The 22,799-nt window shown below is 43.0% G+C and overlaps 1 protein-coding gene and 1 non-coding gene across 3 annotated transcripts in view; one reads left to right on the forward strand and one right to left on the reverse strand.

Moving 5' to 3' along the window:
• Positions 1 to 485: 485 nt before the first annotated feature.
• TRNAR-ACG (transfer RNA arginine (anticodon ACG)) lies at positions 486 to 558 on the reverse strand. Its single transcript has one exon. It is a non-coding gene; the product is annotated as a tRNA-Arg (tRNA).
• A 236-nt stretch (positions 559 to 794) lies between these two features.
• SACM1L (SAC1 like phosphatidylinositide phosphatase) overlaps positions 795 to 22,799 on the forward strand; it is a 52,638-nt gene continuing 30,633 nt past the window's right edge. The window contains exons 1-4 of one of the 2 annotated variants that reach the window (XM_088831819.1): positions 795 to 1,014; positions 15,709 to 15,806; positions 18,445 to 18,519; positions 19,783 to 19,910. In XM_088831819.1, coding sequence (XP_088687945.1) covers positions 983 to 1,014; positions 15,709 to 15,806; positions 18,445 to 18,519; positions 19,783 to 19,910 — 333 coding nt within the window. In that variant the 5' untranslated portion in view covers positions 795 to 982. The remainder of the gene's footprint in view (positions 1,015 to 15,708; positions 15,807 to 18,444; positions 18,520 to 19,782; positions 19,911 to 22,799) is intronic. The other variant, XM_055413619.2, reaches the window with a different exon arrangement.

Consider the following 22,799-nt stretch of genomic DNA (forward strand, 5'->3'; position numbering starts at 1 on the left):
TTACAGAGTCTCCTCGTGTGCATCATTAATTAGGGCAACTTGGCAATTTACAAACGACCTGAGACAACTCCGGGTTCCAAACCCAGCTCAACAGATGACACTTCGGACAGAGCGGGCTTAAGGAAATCGACCCCGAATATCCACTGGAAGGACTGATGCTCAAGTTGCACTACTCTGGCCACCTGATGCGAACAGCCGCCTCACTGGAAAATACTGATGCTGGGAAAGACTGAAGGCAAAAGGGCAAGGGGGCAGCAGAGGATGAGACAGCATCACTGACTCGAGGGACATAGATCTGAACAAACTCCGGGAGATAGTGGAGGACAAGGGAGACCAGCCTGCTACAGTCCATAGGGTCACCAAGAGTAGGACAAGATTTAGCGAATGAACAGCAACACAACAAGACTTAAGATTTGAGACATTTACCCTTCTCACCAGAGTCCTTGCTAAGGACATCAAGCCCAGACATGACAAAAAGTACACCCCGAGCCAGCCAGGAGTCGAACCTAGAATCTTCTGATCCGTAGTCAGACGCGTTATCCATTGCGCCACTGGCCCTGTACAAGCTAGGCTTGCACTCGAGCGCAGATCACGCCTTACGCACCTAACCACAGGCTCCACGACACCAGCGCTGCATTTCGCCGCTGCGTCGGGCGCTGCGTGCTTCGGGTCTACAAGCTCCCAACGCTCCTCCTCTCCCCAGCCAACGCGCTCAGCCAATCCTCAGCCGCCACGTCACCGCGCTCTTCCTCAGCCTCCCACGGCGTCGCGTCGGAATGTGCGCCTGTGGCGCCCAGTGCGCGCGCAGTAAGTTTGTCCGCCGCCGCGCCCCGTTTTCTCTCTCAGCCTGGCGGGGCGGGGCGGTGGGAAGAGGCCGGGACCTGCGGCCGCTGTAGGAGGGTGACCGACCGGTAGCGCCGGAGCCGAGGTGGCGGCGCGGGGCGGCGCGGTCGGAAACCGAGGAAGGAGGCTGTGGTGCAGGATGGCGGCCACGACCTACGAGCGGCTGAAGCTGTGAGTTCCGCGGGCCAGGGGCCGTCGCCCGAGAGGGCCTGCAGGGCAGCGGTGCGGTGGGGGGCAGGTGTCGGCCGCCGGCCGCGGGGAGGCTGCCTGAGTCCCCGCCCGGGCGGCCGGCCGGGTGTGGGAGCCCCGCGCGCTCCCCGCCTTCCCGGCCGGGCCCGGCCGTCCCTGGGGCCCTGCCGGAGTCGCCACAGGCCGGGGAGCGACCGTCCCGCCAGCCTCTCTCCGCTGGACTCCGCCTCAGCGCCCGCGGCGGGGGCGCAGAGCGGCTCGCCGGGCTCGGCGTTAGCATGCAGCCCTCGGGGCGCCCTCCTTCCCATTTTTTTTTTTTTTTGCAGAGGTGGCTTCTAAATTTATCCTTATTGCTTAGGAGAGAAAAAGGTTTTTTTTTCTTGTTTCATGGGCCCATGGCAGCGTTTTAAAGGCACACACACAAGTGGATAAACCTGGTCTAGCTGGCCACTGAAGCCTTCCTGACCAGTCTTGAGGCTGCAGGAAAAATTTAAAAGTACAAGTCAGTACTCTCAAGGTCCTAGAAAAGTCTGCTTGGCTCTAAATGTTATGCCGCCGTAAGTATAAAGCAGATTCCTAAGTTCCTGTTGACAGCCAGGGGCTACTGTCGAGAGTTTTTGGCTCTGCAGATCGAGTTTTCGGTAAAGCCAAGCTCTCGAGGCTTTGAGAAAATAGGCTCTGGTTGTTAAGAATTGTGAATTAGGTGTTGGTAGGGTTTGAGGTTTGTCCGGGATTAAAGAGCAGTAACGTGTATTTTCCTTAACGTTACCATCAGCCCCTGCACTTTGCTTGTCTGTGAATAACTTTGTTTTACTCACTTTGTGTTTTAATGTTTTACCTCTAGACTGAAAATCCAGTGATTGGTACTTCAGAATGTCTTGGGCAGCAGAAGCAAATGTAATTTTCCAGAAGCTTATCTATCCTTAAATAAGTTAAAATATCTTGGGACTTAACCTGAGGTATCACATTTCCTCTACAGGGAAAGGAAGACTGCAAGATGTGGTTTGGACACTTCCTATGCTCACAAAATCTCCAGCTCACTTAACTTTCTGGAAGGTTCAGATAAAGGTTAAGGCTGCAGAATTGGAAGTGAGGTCATGTCCACGTCAGATGTTTTGCGTAAAAGATGATTACTTTTTCCTCAGCCGCTCCCCGCACCACACCTTGCCACAGTCTCTTGATTCTAATTCCCTTGGAAACCCCAGCTGGACACTGCACGAATTCTCTCCTGGTTCTCCTTTGCAAGGTGATCCTTGTTGGTTACTTGAGTCTAGCGAGCTGTCTTTCTGGTACTGGCCAGACTAGTGTCACGTGGGCCGACCTGGCTAATTAGGTTATTGTTGTCTGCCTGATAGTCACTGAAGGGTTTAATGGATCCTACACCAGGTGTCAATTGTGTTGAAGTAGTTTGGAGCCTTGGCTTGATTGCAGCTCAGCATTAGGTTATGAAACGCGGTGGAATTTTCCTGTGGCCAAGATTGAATGGGATGGAGAACTTGAGAGAGTGATAACTGCCCAGGAGCACTGAATGCAGTCCCCAGACTTAAAAAGGTGGGGCAGGGTGTGCCATATACATAAAAGAGAAAGGAAATTTGGCACTTACATGGTGAGCCTGATGCTTTTGTATTGATTTTTGTGAGAAGTGGAAACTATAAATTTGCTTGGGTGAAAAAGCAAATCTGGGGTTACATGAAAGTCACGCTCCAGTTTGTCAGTTCTTAACTTTTTCTGCCTGAAAAAATAGTTCTAAGTGCTTCTGTAAATGAAGATACAACTTTTCTTTTTGAAAGATACAGCTTTTTTACAACTTTGTTTTTCTTTGTCAAGGAGTGTGTGTGTTGGAGCCGGCTCTTATTTCTTCTGCTTTGCGCATGCTGCTCTGAGGCGTGATTTTAAAATGTGGCCTCTCTGACCTGAGGGGTTTTTTAATTTTGTTTTGTTTTGATGCATTGGAGGTAAAAGTGGTTTCTGGCCCATATGAGAATCAGTGGGACACAGTGGTCATTTTCTAAAGTGCCTCAAGATGTGTTTTAAGAGATTTGTGCAAGAGATAGTATGATTATTTTATAATGGAAGTATTGTTACTGGTTTTATTTAAATATTGAAGTGCTTGGGATTTTAAGAATTTGTTCTTTGTTGTACCGTACATTTTTTTCCAGCTCATCTCTGTCAAATGATGTTCACCTTCCTAATGCCTGCGCTTCAGCCTCTACTCTCCTGATGACAGTCTCCAGTTCCTTTTTATTGACCCATAGGTCGGAGAAGGAAATGGCAGCCCACTCCAGTATTCTTGCCTAGTGAATTCCGTGGACAGAGGAGCCTGGTGGGCTGCTGTCCATGGGGTCGCACAAAGTCAGAGATGACTGAAGCGACTTAGCATGCATTGGAGAAGGAAATGGCACCCCACTCCAGTATTCTTGCCTGGAGAATCCCAGGAACAGAGGAACCTGGTGGGCTGCCGTCTATGGGATCGCACAGAGTCGGACACTACTGAAGCGACTTAGCAGCAGCAGCAGGATTAAATCCACATTTCTTCGCCACCTGTATTCTTGTCTCTTCACAGTCTGCCCCCTGACCTTATTTCCCATAACTGCTCAATGCCTTTAGTTTGTTTCTCATTTCACCAGAACTTGGCCACCCTCTTTTTACTTCCAGGTTGGTCTTATTTTGATCTTTGTATCCAGAAGGTCTTCTTCCTCTCTCCCCTCGTTCCATGCTGATCACATTTGTGGTAGAGCTGAGAGAGTGCAAGCTTTTTTAGTCACAGCAGACTTATATTCCGTTGCTGCTTTGTGTCCTGACCCTGTTACTCTCTCTGAAATGGGATTTAATCTGTAAAAGGGGAAGGTTGCTACTTCACAGTATCATTATTGTAAGGATTGACAGTGTAGACAAAAGGAGCCTGCTTAGCAGATAACTCCTCTCCTCTGTGAAGCTTCCCCCCATATCTGTCTCTTCACTGAGCTCCTGTAAGTCTTCTCTCACAGGGACTAGACCCCAGGTGTCCATATGGGTTTGCACGTTCTGTCTCTCAGGATTCATTAACAGTGTACTTAGGATCTAGTGGACAGGAGGACTGAAAGTTAGAATGACTGATCCTTAGCGCTGTTTGTAGCGCTCACTTTGCCGTCTACAGACGATGAAATCATTATGTGTACTTTGTTTCTCCAACTGGGTTACAAGTATGTAGAACATATTAGAAGCATCTTAGTGTTGATTTCTTCTCTAGTCCGCAGTACCTAGCATGAAGCCTGGTGCGTGGCAGGTCCTCAGTGGAGCACCTGAGTAGCCCTTTTCTGCAGTGCTGCTTTCTGGTGCCAGCCCTTCAGAAAGCTCAGTCTGGGGTAACCTGGAGTATATGATGCAGCAGCAGCAGCTGAAGTCCTTTCTTGTGTGGTGGTATCTTTCCAGTGCCTCCGTGAAGTCTAGGTTGATGTGTATTCTCTGTCATCATGGAAGACAGGGAGGTCATTGCCCTTGGCCCCAGTTAGGTCACACAGCCCAGCAGTGGCAAAACTGGCCATGGGACGCAGCAGGCCCAGAGTCCACTGATTTCTCCATTACACTGTGCTGTCCACTGTACATTACATTTCCTTCTCTTATCAGTTTGCTCTCATCTCAGTCCTGGGGTGGTATGGAAATGAGTTACTTACGATTGAAAATAATGGACATGTTCAATCTTGATTTGAATGTGTAGAAAACATTATTGATTTGTTTGGAATTTGAAATTTATACAACTTTAACATCCAGGCAGTTCTGAGTATCCTGTTTCATTTAAATCATTTATGTAAGCTTGATGTCAAACAGTGACAAATTTGAAATTACAAGACAGTTAACAACAGAAATCCATTATTGGAAACATTGAAAGGTGTTTTTTCCTTTTAAAATGTCAGGTGAAAAATGTGTAAGGCAGGAAATCTAGAAAGTGAATCAGGCTGCAGCTTCTATCTAAAGAAACACTGTTTCCTCAGTTAAGAAGTGGCCTTTCTTTTTAAAACCATTGTCATACCTGTGCGGTCAGCCAGGGCAGAGGCGCTGAAACCCTGAGAACAGATGTAGACTGGCTAACCTGTGATGAAGGCGTGTGTAGTCTGTCCAGTACAGTGAGCGTTCAGATTCTTCACGCACCTCTCTTCCTGACTGCCTTCATCCAGTTCTACCTCCCCCTCCCTGGCCTCCGATAACCACAGATCTGATCTCTGTTTTATGAGTTTGTTTTTGAAGCATAATTGACCTACAACACTTAGTGTCCAGTACGCAACATGATGCTTTGGTATTTTTGTGCTTTCCATTGTGGATGAGCCTGGTTATGCTGTTTCATATGCAAAGATATTAATGACTATTGACTGTATTTCCCACATGGCGCACTTGGTACCCTTGGCTCGTTTGTTCTCTGACTAGAAGTTTGTGCCTGTTAATCTCCGGCGCGTATCCCTTTCCTCCCCCGCCCTCCCTCCAGTCTTGCCCACCCCCCACCCCGTTCTCTGTATCTGTGGTTCTGCTGCTGTTCCGTTAGGTTTGTTCATTTGCTTTGTCTTTTAGATTCTACATACGGTTGAAGTTATACAGATTGTGCCTTTCTCTTTCTGACTCATTTCACTTACCATAATACCCTTTTAGTTCATTGGTTGTTACAATGGCAAGATTTCATTCTTTTGTTATGGCTGAGTAATATTCCATTGTATATATATAAAACACATCATCTTTATCCATTTCTCTATTGATGAGCACTTGGATTGTTTCCATATTTTGGCTTTTGTAAGTAAAGTTGCATTGAATGTAGGAGTGCATTTATCTTTTCTAATTACCATTTTTGTTTTCTTCAGTTAAATATGCAGGAATGGAATTGCTGGATCATATGGTAGTTCTTTTTTTAATTTTTTGAGGAACCTCCCTTCTCTTTTTCATAGTGACTGCACTAATTTATCAGAGAAGGCGATGGCACCCCACTCCAGTGTTCTTACCTGGAGAATCCCAGGGACGGGGGAGCCTGGTAGGCTGCAGCCCATGGGGTTGCTGAGTCGGATACGACTGAGCGACTTCACTTTCACGCATTGGAGAAAGAAATGGCAACCCACTCCAGTGTTCTTGCCTTGAGAATCCCAGGGAGGGGAAGCCTGCTGGGCTGTCATCTATGGGGTCGCACAGAGCTGGACGCGACTAAAGCGACTTAGCAGCAGCAGCAGCACTAATTTATCACCAGTGCACAAGGGTTCCATTTTCTCCACCTTATCGCCATTACTTGTTCTTTGTTGTCTTTTTGGTAGTAGCCATCTGACAAATGAGAGACGGTGTCTCATTGTGGTTTTGATTGGCATTTCCTTCATGATTAGTGATGTTGAGCACCTCTTCATGTGCATGTTGGCCATCTGAATATCTTCTTCGAAAGATGTCTGTTCAGATCCTGTGCCCATTTTTTAATCAGGTTGTTCGTTTTTTTTTCTCTTGCGTTGTTAGAGTTCTTTATATCATATATATCATTTGCATATAACTTCTCCCATTCAGTAGGCTACCTTTTGTTCATAGTTTCCTTCACTGTGCAAAAGCTTTTTAATTTGATGTAGTTACATTTGTTTATTTTTGTTTCCTTTGCCTGCGGAGACATATAAAAAAAAATTACTGAGATGGATGTCAACATTCTGCCTGTGTTTTCTTCTAGAAATTTTGTGTCTTCAGATCTTGCATTTAAATCCTTACTCCACTTTGAATTCACTTTTGTGCATGGTGTGAGAGAACGGTTTATTCTTTCACATGTAGCTGTCCACAGTTTTCCCAGCACACTGTCCTGGAGAATGTTCCCTGTGCACTTGGAAGAAGCCCTGTGTGTGTCTGTGTGTGCACACGCACGTGCATGTATCTGTTATAGAGCTTTGGTTTGTGGTTACTGCGAGGTTTATATGGACATCTCTGACTGTCATTATTTTAAGCTGCTGATCTCTTCAGTGAAAAGCCTCTTAACCACCCTGCACTTTCACTCCTCTCCTCCCGGCCCCAGCCCTGCGTGTTTACTCATCCTTTACGTCTTCTTGTTTTGCGTATCCCTTAACTACTTAACTGTGGATGTAGGTGATTTTCCTGGCTGTGTCCACTGGCTGCGGAGCGCACGGTGGCCCAGAGCTGGAGTTGCCCTGCTGGTAGGCAGAGCTCGGTCTCAGCATGTGCGGCCATAGGGCTGCAGTGGTCCTGGGCTGTTGTCTGCCCACTGGACTGTGGGGCTGGGACCGAGGGGGCCCCAGGGGCGGTGCCTACTCACTAGTGGGTGAGGCTGGTCCTGGGGCCGGTGCCCACCCACTAGTGAGTGGAGCTGGGTCCCAGGGCCTCTGGCTGCAGGGTCCTGGAGATCCTGGTGTCTAGGGCTGGTCCCGCGCTCTTTGGTGTACAGGGCTGGGCCGTGGGGCAGCTGTGGACTCAGGGGTCTTAAGACATGATGTCTGCTGGTGGGTAGGTGAGCTGTGTCTCTGCCTGGCCAGTTGCTTGGCCCGAGGTGTCCCAGTACTGACGCTTGTGGAGTCAGGCCAGAGTAGACAGCTAGTGGGGCGAGGTCCTTGTGCTAATAAGCTAAGAGGATTCCAGAGTGGCGCTGCCAGTGCCAGCGACCTTGTGATAGAAGGAAAGATGCCTGCCACCATCCTTCTCCCTAGGTTGAGTTCTCGTTGCCTCCTGCCCCTCTGGGGTCAGCAGGTGAGTCTGACCCAGGCTCCTTTCAAATGATTGCTTCTGTCCTAGAGCATGTGAGGGTCTGTGTGTGCCCTTCAAGAGTGGAATCTATTTCCCACAGCCCTCTGGCTCTCCTAAAAGTAAGGCCCACTTCGAAGTGAAACGCTGTAGGGACTGATCTTCCCAGTGGCGGAGCACCCAGCTGGAGCGCCCACTCCGTGTGGGGCTGGAGCCCTCGCGCCTTGGGGAGAGCCTCTGCAGGTGAGTGCTCCTCCCTCTGGTGGGTCACCTGCCCAGGGGTATGGGTCTTGCTGCCCTGCGTCTCCTCCCTCCTGCCGGTCTCGTTGTGGTTCCCTCTTTGTGTCTGTAGTTGTAGAGGATCTCTTCTGCTGGTCTTTCTGGTCGTCTCCTCGGTAGTTGCTCTGTAAATGTGATGTTGGCGTGCCTGTGGGAGGAGGCGAGCTCACAGTCTTCCTACCTTTGCCTTCTTGGCCACGCATCTCCATGGGCCTATCAGCCCTTTATTGGAGTGAACTCCGGGAGTTGGTGATGGACAGGGAGGCCTGGCGTGCTGTGATTCATGGGGTCACAAAGAGTCGGACACGACTGAGCGACTGAACTGAACTGAATGGGCTTTGAAGTCCATGGTCTCTGGGATCAAGAAGAGAGAGTGCAAGCTCGGCCTATTTTGATGTGTCTTCCAAAAACTAAGTGTCATCTTAACAGAAGCCAGAACTCTGGGTTGATGTCCAATCTGCTGTCTTGAAAGATACCAGATAGTATTCCTGTTGAGTTAGAGAGAATTGTTAATACCTACTGGATGCTGATTGCAACCATGAAATAAAAAGACGCTTAACTCCTTGGAAGGAAAGTTATGACCAACCTAGACAGTATATTAAAAAGCAGAGACATTACTTTGCCAACAGAGGTCTGTCTAGTCAAGGCTATGGTTTTTCCAGTGGTCATGTATGGATGTGAGAGTTGGACTGTGAAGAAAGCTGATCGCCGAAGAATTGATGCTTTTGAACTGTGGTGCTGGAGAAGGCTCTTGAGAGTCGCTTGGACTGCAAGGAGAACCAACCAGTCCATTCTAAAGGAGATCAGTCCTGGGTGTTCATTGGAAGGACTGATGCTAAAGCTGAAACTCCAATACTTTGACCACCTCATGCGACGAGCAGACTCACTGGAAAAGAGTCTGATGCTGGGAAGGATTGGGGGCAGGAGGAGAAGGGGACGACAGAGAAAGAGATGGCTGGATGGCATCACTGACTTGATGGACATGAGTTTGAGTGAACTCCGGGAGTTGATGATGGACAGGGAGGCCTGGCGTGCTACGTGATTCATGGGGTCGCAAAGAGTCAGACACGACTGAGCGACTGAACTGAACTGGATTCTTATGACCTCACCAATTTATTTTAGTATGTGATATTGCTTTGAACTTCAGAGATTTGATATCAACAGCATAGTTAATGATCAAATAATCTCACAGGGAATTTCTTTAACTTCTGAAATCCACCTTGTAAGATAATTAATTTGAAAAAAGCATCACATCAGTTGAGGGCCATTATTTTTCCTTTTGCAACAACACACACACACACACATTTTTCCTTTTGCAACTACACACACACACACACACACAGAATCAATCTTTATATTTAGGATTTTTTTTTTGCCACAGAGCATGTGGGATCTTAATTTGCCACAGAGCGTGTGGGATCTTAATTTCCTCAAACCAGGGATAGAATCCATGCCCTCTGCATTGGGAACAGGGTGTCTTAACCACTGGACCACAAGGGAAGTCCCTTGCCTACATATTTGTTCATCATTGAGTGTTCTTAGTTTCTGTGTACTTAATCTATCGAGAACTTGGTGTAGCCTGTTGACTGGTTAATTTTGGAAAATCTCCAGGCAGAACTTGGCTTTAGTGATACTTTGTAGAGCTTCTAATCAGAAAAAAGCCAATTCCTCTTTCTGCTCTTATTGGTTACAGTATAACTGCAGAAGAGCTTCCCGGGTGGCACTAGGGGTAAAGAACCCGCCTGCCAGTGCAGGAGACATTCGATCGCTGGGTCAGGAAGATCCCCTGGAGGAGGAAATGGCAGCCCACTCCAGTATCCTTGCCTGGAGAATCCCCTGGACAGAGGAACCTGGCGGGTTACAGTCCATGGGGTCAAGAAGAGTCTGACAGGACTGAGGGACTAAACAAGATACGAGTTGGGATGATACTTGCTGTTATGATTAGTTTGGCCTCTGAGCTGTTACTTGTAATTACTCTTCTTAGAAATGTTGATTAGGTAGCAGTCACTGTTCGTATCTTCATTTTTCCAGTTCATAAACTGTTTTCATTAACAGTGATTAGAGCAGCCTGGCTGCGCCAGTAGTAACATAGATTCAGCAAAGGTCCCAGAGCCCTTGGGCTGGGTGGAACTCTTTTTTACCTTAATCCACAGTTACTCTTTATTTTTTTTTTTGTTCTTCTAACACCTTTTAAAACTTAATTTTCATTGTAGTCTAATACAAGTGTACGGTTTGAAATGAACAAAGCTCCTTATAAAAGAGCACTCTTCCGCACTCCCAGGTCGCACCGTCCCAGAGACCTGCCTTCCTGTTTGTGTGCAGTTTCCTCTGATGCTTCGCTCTGCACTTGTAAGCAACATGCTGGTAGTGCCATTTCCTGATTTGCTTCAGTTTTAGTCACATGATGACTTTCTGCTTCAAAAAACGGGAATTTCGTCTTTGTACCTCTCTCTCCTCTCAGGGTGGTAATTTTAAGAGATTCAGTGTTCACGTTTTTATGGTCATATAGGATTGACTCAAAGGGCATCAACAGTATATTATAATATTACAATTGCTTATAAAAGCACTTTGCTTTTCCTTGAATTAAAAAGTGCCTTTCTTGATGGGCATGTGCACACTGCTGTATTTAAAATGGGTAACTAGTAAAGACGTACTGCATGGCACGTGGAACTCTGCTCAATGTTATGTGGCTTCCTGGATGGGAGAGGGGTTCGGGGGAGAATGGGTACATGTCTGTGTACAGCTGTTCACCTGAAACTGCCACAGCATTGTTACTGGGCTAGACCCCAGTACAAAACAAGAGGTTTTTTGTTTGTTTTTTTAATGCCTGTATTTTATTTGCTTGGCTTTTCTTATGTCCTTATTGCTAATAAATCTTCAGTCTCTGGGACAGCAGTAAAACTTCTCAGATAAGTCAGGTAGCTGTCGATTCATTTCCTTCTCTGAGTCTCGCCTCCAGGAGCCCTGTCCTCTCTCCTTTAATCTGTCTGGCTGTTCCTTAGGCCTGTTGTATAAGCTGTTGTCCTGGACCCTCCCTTTACCATCATCACAACAATTTCTTTTCCCTCTCTCCTGTTTTGGATTCTAACTATGTTGATTTACTCCATTCTGATGAAAGAGCTTTTCCTTCTTTCTCAGAAAGAGTGAAAGAGAAGTATCTTTTCAGATGTTGCACATCTGCAGATGTTTTCATTTTGTCCTCAGGTACATTTATATGATACTGTGGCTAAGTATAGAATTCTCAGGTAGGATTGTATTATCCTTTAGAATTAAAGACCTTGCTGTTGAATAGTCCACAATGTGTTGCTGTCGAGTAATCCAGTACTTTGTTGAATATTGCAGTACTTCTTTCTCTTACTTTTTTGGCTGGTTTTTTTTTCCTAGAAACTTTAGGATTGTATCTGTATGGTGTTTTGAAGTTTTCCCCTTAATGTGCCTGTGTGTGTGTGTGTGCACATGCGCACGCTTTTCATGTTTATTTGGTGGGCCTTTTACATCTGGAAACTTGTCCTTTGGTTTGAGGTTTCTTTGTGCATTATTTCTTTGATTTCTTTTTTTCTTGTCTGCTGTCCTGAAATCCCTGCTCAGCGGATGTTGAGCGTCCTGAATTGTACCCCTCTCTTTCTTCCTCTCCCCATTCTTCCTGTCTATGCTCTCTTATTCTGCAGCTGTTTTTTTTCTTGATATATATGTTTTATTGAAGTATCATTGACTTACAGTGTTTCCAGTGTGCAGCAAGGCAGTTCAGTTATACATATACACATATATTATTTTTGAAATTATTTCCATTATAGGTTGTAACAAGATGTAAACTATAGTTCCCTGTACTATATGTAAACTTTCGTTGCTTGTTACATATCCATTTTTTTTTTTTTTACTAGAAATCTAGGATTCTATTCATACTAAGTCAAACAAGTGTAATCAAAAGGTTATACATTTTTTAATTAGGCAAAAATTCATAAGTTTTCTAATACATATTATACATACTGTTTATGTATATGTAAACAAAAGTTTTTCTACTGTGCTTGATAAAGCCTTGAGAAAGAACTTGAAAAAAAAGAGATGGAGACATTGGAGAATAAAATAAATGAAATGGGAGTACTGAATATGAAATAGAAAAAGTGAAACAAACTAGATCATTGAAAAGTAAACTAGATCTTTAAAAGTAAAAGATCATCATATAGTTGTTTTTAAACATGACTGCTCATTAGAAACATCTCTGGATCTCTGGAGCAAAAAAGCAATACCTGGGCATTTGTAGTTTTCAAAAAATTTCAAGATAATTCTGATATGCACCTGGATTTTGAAAAGTGACTACAGTTTTTTCTATCAAGTTGTAGTTTTGTTGATAAGAGAGTTCTGTTATTTTTCTGTGTACCAATCATGATGCAATGGTATTAAGTGAGTAATAGTTACATAATCACAATAGTGAAAGATGTTTGTCAGTTTTCACAATCAATAGCCAGACAAAAAATAAAAGTTAATTACAGTTGCAAGCCATAATGGTAACATAATTAAGCAATATAAAATAATTATATACAATTTGGAGGGTCAAGCAGAGTAGTGTGGTAAGTGAAAGTGCATACGTGTACATTTTCATCCATCCAGTCAGTGTCTTTTGGTTGGTACATTTAATACATTTACATTTAAGGGAATTATCTATGTGTAAGATCTTATTACCATTTCTTAGTTGTTTTGGGTTTATTTTCTGTAGGTCTTTTCCTTCTCTTGTATTTCCTGCCTAGAGAAGTTCCTATAGCATTTGTTGTAAAGCTGGATTGGTGGTGCTGAATTCTGTTAACTTTGGCTTGTCTGGAAAGCTTTTGACTTCTCTGTCCACTCTAAAGGAGAGTCTTGCTGGGTAGAGTATTCTTGGTTGTAGATTCCCCCCTTTCATCACTTTAAACATATGGTGCCATTCCCTTCTGGCTGGTAGAGTTTCTGTTGAGAAATCAGCTGAGAGCCTGATGGGAGTTCCTTTATATGTTGTTTTTTCTCTTGTTGCTTTTAATATTTTATCTGTCTTTAATTTTTGTCCGTGTCACCACTCTGCGTCTTGGTGTGTTCTTCCTTGGGTCTGTCCTGCCTGGGACTCTCTGTGCTCAGGTCCTCTCTCTCTCCTCCTGGGACCCCTGTGATGCTAGCGTTGGTGCGTTCCATGTTGTTGCAGAGGCCTCTGCTGCTGTCTGCATTTCTTTTCATTCTTTTCTCTGTTCTCTGCCGTGGCAGTGGTTTCCACCGTTCTGTCCTCCAGGCCGTCTCTCTGTTCTTCTGCCTCAAACATGCTGCTGTTGATTCCTCCCAGTGTATTTATTATTCATCTCTGTTTGTTGTTGAGTTCTTGTAGGTCTTTGGTAAACATTTCTTGACTCTTCATTGTTTTTCCTAGACCATGGATCATCTTCACTATCATTACTCTGAGTTCTTTTTCTGAAAGGTTTCCTATCTCTACTTCATTTAGTGGTTTTTCTGGAGTTTTATATTGTCCCTTCCTCTGCGACATAGCTTTGCCTTTCATCCTGATTAACTTTCTGTAATATGGCTTTTCTTTCAGCCACTGTGGGATCATGGCTCTTCTTGCTTCTTCTGTTTGCCCCCTGATGGAGGAAGCTAAGAGGCTTGTGTAAGATTCCAGATGGGAGGACTGGTGTGGGAAAAACTGGGTCTTGCTCTGGTGGGCAGGGCCTTGCTCAGTAAAGCCTTAATCCAGTCATCTGCTGAGGGGTTGCACTCCCTCCCTGGTAGTTGTTTGGCCTGAGGTGACCCAGCCCTGGGGTCCGCAGGCTCTATGGTAGGGTTAACGGTGACCTCCCAGAGGGTTTACACCGAGGGGGACCTTCCTGGCCTACTGCTGTGCCCGCGTCCCTGTGGTGAGCCCCTGTGACCCGCGCCTCCACAGAGACCCTCCAGCACCAGGTGGTTTTGGTTCAGTCTCCTGTGGGGTCACCGCTGCTTTCCTCTGCGTGTTGCTGCACGCACGGTTTGTTTGTGCCCTCCAGGACTGGAGTCCTTTTTCCCCAATCCTGTGGAAGTCTCGTGATCAAATCCTGCTGGCCTCAAGGTCCCACTCCTTGGGGACTCCCCTTCCCTTCGTTGGTCCCCAGGCCAAGAAGCCTGACGTGGGGTCAGAACCTTCACAGCCGTGGGAGAACTGCTTTGGTATCGTTGTTCTCCAGTTTGCAGGTCACCCAGCCAGCAGTACGGGATTTGATTTTATCGTGATTGTGCCCCTCCTGCTGTCTTGCTGTGGTTTTTCCTTTGTCTTTGGCCATGGAGTATCATTTTTTGATAGGTTCCAGCGTCCTCCTGTTGATGGTTGATTTTGGTATTCTTGCAGGATGAGATGAACGCATGTCCTTCTACTCTACCTTCTTGAACCGGAGGCCCCTTTATTTTCTTCATAGTTCAGATCACCATCTGAAATCATTGAGTCACTTCCATGTCTATTGTCCTTCCCATTGACATGTAAGGTCTATGATCCAGGGACTTTGTACCTCTAGTACCTAACAAGGCCTGGCATGAGGTAGCACCCCAAAGTTGGGGCTAATTACATCTGGTGATGTCCATGTGTAGAGTCTTCTCTTGTGTTGTTGGAAAACGGTGTTTGCTATGACCAGTGTGTTTTCTTGGCAAAACTCTGTTAACCTTTGCCCTTCTTCATTTTATACTCCACCTTTTTGAGGCCATAGTTTATTATCTGTCTTAATAATATTATAATAAACGTGGTGGGCTTCCCAGGTGCCAGTGCAGGAGACACAGGAGATACAGGTTCAGTCCCTGGGTTGGGAAAATCCCGTGGAGAAGGAAATGGCAACCCACTCCAGTACTCTTGCTTGAAGATCCCTTGGGCAGAGGAGCCTGGCGGGCTACAGTCCATGGTGTTGCAGAGTCAGACGTGATTATCACACACACCACCTTAACAGCAGCCTCACTCTCCATTGTTTTAGTGCACGCACATCTTTATTTTCACTCTGCTGTTTTTGTTGGTGGTTATTTCCTGAACCATGCCCAGTTGCTTGCTGAAGTTCCCCAGTTTCTCTCTTGAAGACCCAACTGTTCATTTTTGTTGAACGCAGATTAAAAAGTTGCATACATTTTGAGTACTCTTTCCCAACCCTGATTTTACCCTATTTTTTATTTTGCAGAGTGTCTTTCTTCCCCCAAGAACATTATAGGTGGCATTCTAACAAAATACCAAAATGTTAAAGTTTATTTTAAGCGATTTCCTGAAAATGTGTTTCTTAGTATTTTTGGCTAACACTTAGGTCTTGGTTACTGTGTATCAAGGGTTCTAAGAGTTTGTCAGTGGTTAGCTCTTTTCATCCTCAGGGCAGTGCTATTTCATGAGTCTGGTGGTATCCTTATTTTGTGGATATGGGAACTGAAGATCAGAGAGGATAAGGAACTTGCCCAAGTTCACGCAGCACAGCGAGTCTGGTTCCATAGACCGTGCTCCTGACTGCTGTGCTGCAGGGCCCCTGCCCCCTGCTGACTCTAAATCAGATTCTAGCATGATTGTCTTATGTAAGTCAGAGTGGTGTTAGAGCAGATTCAAACCTTGTCAGCATTAAATTCAGCAATAAGAGTTGCAGCGAACACCTAAGGACCGCATAACAAAAGCTGGGGAAATGATGGCACATTGAACTGCATTGTTGCAATAGGTTTTGGGGAAGTGTTCACATTGTTTCCTTTAGTTATTTATGGTTTTGAACTTCTTCTTAGGCACATCACCCCTGAAAAATTTTATGTGGAAGCTTGTGATGATGGAGCAGATGATGTACTTATCATCGACCGTGTGTCCACAGAAGTTACGCTCTCAGGTATTTCATGGCCAGGGTTGGAAGTGTCCTGAAAGATTTTACACCTAAGTGCAGTAGTAGTTCAGCTGACGAGACCTGTGTCGGTGTGTGGATCTCTGAGTGCCTTCTTAGAAAAGATTTAATTCTTACTACCTCATTTGATTTTTGTGCCTTGATTTTATGCTTTTTCTTGAAATTTTTAGCATTTTACTGTTCATAAGGATTAAAAAAATTATTTGTTCTCTTAACGGTACTGTAACAGGATTGATTTTGTTGATATGTTAATGTTCCTAACTATAAAATTTAAAGTATTAGAGTGTGAGAAAGTTGTTTTAGCATAAAGTTTGTGGAATTTTAACAACCTCTTTGTTTTTGAAAATATTCACGACTATGAGGATAATTTAATAAATGAAAAATTATATATATATCACTAAAACTTGTGTTTTAGGCAGAATGGTTTTCCTAACCTTTATCTAATCTATCTATATTTTGGTTTTGCTTCTCTGGGGTGTGAAAAACAACTTGTTCAATTGTGTGGAACACTGATTTCTGACTAGATCATTGTGAAATAATTTCAGTGACAAATCAATGTGCCATGTGAGAATCACATTTAGAATGTCATATTTCAGTTATTTAAAAATTCACCCCTAGACAGAACTCTTTATTAGTTTTCTCTGAAGCACAGTATTTGGGTGACCATAGAGTCGGCATTCAGTAAATAGTAACTATCCTTTGAATGGATAAAATGAAACATGAAAATATTTTGCATACGATACTGCAGTGTAAGAAAGGCAGGACCGTCAGTCTGTTTTCTTGGGTATCTGCTTGTTCTCGTTAAGTACTGAATATAACTTCTCGTTTGACCAAATGAAGTGACAGCTGTTTTAGTTTGGTAATGTGGCATTTCCTCTGACTTGCTTGGTGGCTGCTCTCTCAGAATGGCTGACTGGTTTTATCACACTGTTAGTTTACTTCTAAACTTTGATCCCCAAACTTCTTTATACCACATTGATACAACCTAGTGTCTTATCAGAGCTCTAGTGTAGATGTATTTTCAATTGTTTTGACCTGTCAGTGACATTTTATTTGTAAGTAGAGACTGCCGACCATTTGAGTGGACAAAGCTAAAGGCCTTGAATAGTGTGGATGTAAAAATGATAGTGGTCATCGGTAGACACGTGAAGAAATGCTTTGACCTTAAACCAGTGATGATGAGAGCCTGTCGATCCCAGTTTCTCTGCCACTTTCCTTTACCACTGGGAATGGAGACCATTGCCACAGAAGGAGGAGATTATTTTTTTTCTCCCATGAAAAATGATCATAGTCCTAGGAATTATCACCCCGGTGGCTCAGATGGTAAAGCATCAGCCTGCCATGCAGGAGACCTGGATTCAATCCTTAGGTCAGGAAGACTACCCTGGAGAAGGCAATGGCTACCCACTCTAGTATTCTTGCTTGGAGAATTCCACGGACAGAGGAGCGTGGGCTATAGTCCGTGGGGTCACAGAGAGTCGGACACGACTGAGTGACTTGACACTTTTACTTCCATTGCTGTTACATTCCAGTTATTATAACCTACAGCTCTGTCAGTAGTACATTTCAGGTTATTAGTTATCTCAGTACGTTCAGAGTTTTCTCTGAGCTTTTTACTGCACTGGTATTTCATTTTTCATGGTAGTTAGTTATGGCGTAGCATTACCAAGTAAATTGAATTATTGAGAGCAAATGAATTTTAGAATTACAGGACTGCCGTTAAGAAACAAGACAGCAATGTTTATTAGCTGGATAATAATTAAAATGTGACTGAAAGAAACAATTTATAGCCATGTAAATTTGGAAAACTTTGAATTAAACCACGCAACAGCTTGCTTTTACTGTAGGCCTTCTTAGAGCCTTTAATCTCCCACTGTACGTTGTGACTCAGAGGAAGCAGAGTTACTATGGATGTAGCCAAACACTCTTCTTTGACTGGGAGACCCTACTTTCCGTCCTTTTTGCCATTATTCCCTAAACAAGAGTTCTACAAAATGTTTTGTGTAGCACATTGGCTTACAGTTTAACAGTTGTGAAATGAACCTTGTAATCTAAGGTACTCTTCATTGATGAGGGCATTACTGATAAATCACAGCCAATGATGCGGCCTCCCTGGATGCTTGTATCAGCTCTTAGGCACCAAGAGCTTGTCCTGCCTCCTTCCCCTCTTGGATCTTTGCCTCCACTTCCCACATTCTTATACAGGAATACCGGGGTCCTGTTTTACATTCCGTTTGTTGCATGTTGAAATTAAAATCTCATCTCAATCTCCATTTGCTTTCTAATTCTCTTAAAGGGATAGATTCGGTTTCTGACAAGAGGCTAAATAAATTTAGTTGAAAATTGGCGTTGGAAATAATCCATAATTTACATAGTGAGGTTGCTGAAGCATGTTACTTTTGGCACCGTATTCTAGACCAGGCAGAGACCTTTGTGATGTAACATGGACATCTTTATTTTATATTCTGCCAAATGGAGGTCTAGCACTAATGAATGAATATAGCTTTCTTAGAACAAAGCATGCACATTGATTTAGTTGAGGTAACCATTGAAATGAAACTAAATTTCTCTTTCTGTTGCTGAGCTTTTTCTCAATGAGTTTTCTTTTTTCCTTTTTTCTTTAAAGTCAAGAAAGATATTCCTCCTTCAGCGGTCACGAGACCAATATTTGGTATACTGGGCACAATCCATCTGGTGGCAGGTAAGAAAAATGAGCTAAAGTGGGGGAAAAAGGTAATTAAATCGGCCCTACTAGAGTATAAAGATGAAGTCACACTTTATATCTTACTTGAAGCAATGAATCTGTAGTTTAGGTATTTGTCCTTAATTTCTAAAATATACCCCAGTAGCAAGTGGTTAAATTTATAAGCCTGAGGTTCTTTTTTTTTTTTAAAGTTTTGATTTTGGTTTTATTCAACTGGAGTTGAAATCTCTAGTCTGCTAAAAATTTTTCATAAATTCTAAGTATTTACACAAAAATTTTAATGCATTGATGAACCAGAGTGTTCTATACCTTCAGCTCCTTACTGGGATTGATTATGACATAGAGCATGTTATAGAATGTTACCTGGTTCTAGTTATTAGAAGAGTGATTTTTCTAATTTAAATTTTATTTCATACTTTTAAAAAGTTCCTTTTGTTTCAGGCATACAGTTATATGCTGACTATAACTGAATGCTGTTATATCTATAAAATGCTGAATGCTGTTACCTTTATAAAAGATGCAGGTCCCTTCTGTCCTGCAGTTTACAGTCAAGTGAGAGAGGCGTTTATTTAAGTGGTAAGTTACTACAGTACAGTGTAACAAGTTCTAGGAGAGAGGTATACCTCGGAAAACTTCCAGAGAGGGCACTTGTGGTTAGAGCCCAAACAGATCTGAGGAATAAATCTAGTGGTAAAGGCTTTCCCTGGCTTATTTGTGGGAGGAAGAGGAGGTGGCCAGGATCAGGGTTGGTGTGTTACGCATGCTTCCTGACCACTCATCTTTGGAGTGTCACAGTAACCAGTTAGTTATGCTGCCCAGCACGTCTCTCTACCATTTAGAATAACGGGACGACATTGGGGGTGTAGACAGGACACTGTCCTGCAGTGGCCAGATCTCATGACCTGTGATGCTTTAAGCTGCACATTGGGAAATGCGTTAGCAGAGGCATGTATGCTTAGGGCATAATGGGGTGGGGGGAGCGGAGAGAGAAGTGTTATTTTCTTATTTTCCATCTGCTAGGATCACTACTCTGGTTACCAAAAGCTTTTGCTTTTACCTTTTTGAGAAAAAAGGTGACCTTTCAAAAAAATATTTTTGAATAATATGCTTGTCTCTCTGTTCATAAATTGTAAGATTGCCTTAAAAATGTACTGGTCCTTTATTTAGCACGACTCATGCCTCTGGAGTTTAAAGGACTGCTGCTTCTGGCTTTCTAGTTGCCTTGTTTTTATTTACCTAAGTTTGGCTTTGTTTTTGCAGGTAATTATCTAATTGTCATTACCAAAAAGAAAAAAATTGGTGAATTTTTCAATCATGTAATCTGGAAAGCAACAGATTTTGATGTCCTTTCTTATAAGAAGACGATGTTGCACTTAACTGATATTCAGGTAAGGACTGGAAACACTAATTTGCAAAACCCAAAGAAGTCCCATGGCGTGGGTGGGGAAGGGAGGTGGAACACAGAATGTTTGGTGGAGTTAAAAAAAAATATATTTATCTGGCTATCTTAGTTGCAGTATGAGGGATCTTTAGTTGCGGCATGTGGGATCCAGTTCCCTGACCAGGGAGATATATATCCCTTCATATATTTTATTGCTCTTGGGTTGTTGCTCTTTTTTTTTTAACTGCCTCAATTCTTAAAATATGAAATTTCATAAAAGAGAAAAGGACAAACTGAAAATGCCCATGTACTCAACATGTAGATTTCAGTTCATATTTAAGAGTTAGAAGCCGGTTCAGGCTTAGGTGTATGATAGTCCCCCAGGGTATAGAAAAGATGGCATCGTAAGTTACATGCTGGGAGCAGCACAAGCCCTGTTCAGGCTCCTCTCGATACAGTTGTGACGGGAAATAAAATATTTCAAATTCTTGATGTTTTAAATTATAGTATACTAAATAATATTAGTTTTACTGTGTTTTCATTTTTCCATTTATAACTTACAGTAGGAGAGTATTTTAATGTTTTGAGTTTTTAAAAATCTGTCATGCAGCAGTTGTAATTTTTCCTATTGATTATTAACATAGGTTAAGATTGTTGAGAAGGATAGCCTGGTCATTTGCATGGTCCAACCCTATTGTGCAAGGCAAAGACTGCCTGTATTCTTATTCATACAAAGCTATTTTTGCTTGAAGTATTTTTAAAAACTTAGTTGAATGGCATTAACTCTTCTATTTTTTGAAAATTACCTTAAATCAACATCATGTTTAGAGATTTATATCTATTGAGTATTTGTTTTCTAAATGTACTTTATAGTATTTGATTTAAAAAATTTTTACATTGTATTTTTATTCCCAGAATTACAAAAAGCTTGTTTTTAAAAGAAAGTTAACTATTTTGTAACATATGTCTTACCTCTAATAAACATTTAAAAAAATTAGTCCTAACACTATTGTCTTACTAAGTAAAGCTGTAGAATGGGCTTCTCTGTTGGATCAGTGGTAAAGAATCCGCCTGCCAATGCAGGAGACATGGGTTCGATCCCTCCGCCAGGAAGATCCCCTGGAGAAGGAAATGGCAGCCCACTCCAGTATACTTGTCTGGGAAATCCAACAGACAGAGGAGCCTGGCAGGCTATAGTCCATGGGGTTGCAAAAGAGTCAGACACAACAGCGACTTAATAACAAAGCTATAGAATATGGATTTTTTACTTTAAACTTGATTTCTTTTTTCTATTATTTATATATCAATCAGCATATTAATATATTCATCCTCTATGAGACATAATAATTTAAGGCAATAAAAATGTTTATGTTTAATGGCCCAGTAATATTGAACAGTTTCTTCTTGATTGCTCTAGGTTGTTGTCAGACTGTAACTAATTGCTTATTTGTATCTTTCGTTTTTCAAAACAATGTTGAGGCCAAAATAAAAGTTTTATAGTATGTAGATTTGTAATATGTAGATTAAATGTTAATCATTTGTTAAACATTAAATATTACCAGACATTAAAAATTACTTTTTAAAATAAAGATAAAAGCAAATGTCAGTCTCAGTATTCATTGGGAAAGCCAGCTAAAATGATTATCAGAAAATAAATAGAAACATTACTGAATCTTCCTTTCTCTCCTATTGAAGTGTAATTGATTTACAAAATTAGTTTCAAGTGTGCAGCATGGTAATTCAGTGTTTTTATGCATTGTAAAATGATCACCACAGTAAGTCTCCTTACCGTCTGTCACCGTGCAAGGTTACTGCAGTGTCATCGGCTGTCCTCTCTACATTTTACCCCGTGACTTGCTTAGTTTATCGCTGCAAGTTCGTACCTCTTAGTCTCCCTTACCTGCTTCACTCATCCTTCTTGCCTACACTCCTCACTGGTCACCATCAGTTTGTTCTCTGTGAGTCGGGGTCAGTTTTAATTTCTTTCATCATTGTCTTATAGTTTTCCAGTGACAGGTCTTCTTCCCACCTTTGTTGGATTTTTTTTCCTGGGTATTTTATTCTGTTCATGCAGATGTACATGGGATTTTCTCCTTTATTTCTCTTCCCAGTTACTTTGTTAGATTGTTACTGAGTTGAAATGCAACAGACTTCCATGTATTAATTTTATATCCTGCCATTTTACTAGCTTTTTTGGTGGTATCTTTACTGTAGGGTTTTCTATGCATAGTATCATGTCATTTGCAAGCAGTAACAATTTTACTTCTTCCTTTTCTGTTTAAGTTCCTTTGATTTCTTTCCTATCTAATTGCTGTAGTTCAGTTCAGTCACTCAGTCGTGTCCAACTCTTTGTGACCCCATGGACTGCAGCATGCCAGGCTACCCTGTCCATCCCCAGCTCCCAGAGCTTACTCAAACTCGTGTCCACTAAGTTGGCTAGGACATCTAATATGTTGAGTAAAAGTGGTAAGAATAGGCATCCTTGTCTTGTTTCTTATCTTAGAAGAAATGCTTTCAGCTTTTCCCTGTTGTGCTTGATACTGGCTATAGGTTTATCATATATGGTCTTATTAATAAGGTATGCTCCCTTTATGGGCTCAGCTGGTAGAGAATCTGCCTACAATGTGAGAGACCCTGATATAATTCCTGGGTTGGGAAGATCCTCTGGAGAAGGGGTAGGCTCTCCACTCCAGTATTCATGGGCTTCCTTGGTGCCTCAGATGGTAAAGAATCTGCCTACAATGCAGGACACTTGGGTTTGATCTCTGGGTTGGGAAGATCCCCTGGAGGAGGGCATAGCAACCCACTCCAGTATGCTTGCCTGGAGAATCCCTCGGACAGAGGAGCCTGGTGGGCTACAGTCCATAGGGTCTCAAAGATTCAGACACGACACAGC

The sequence above is a fragment of the Moschus berezovskii genome, chromosome 24, assembly GCF_049115385.1.
Source record: "Moschus berezovskii isolate FMDL1 chromosome 24, NW_MosBer_1.0, whole genome shotgun sequence".
Lineage (NCBI taxonomy): Eukaryota > Metazoa > Chordata > Mammalia > Artiodactyla > Moschidae > Moschus > Moschus berezovskii.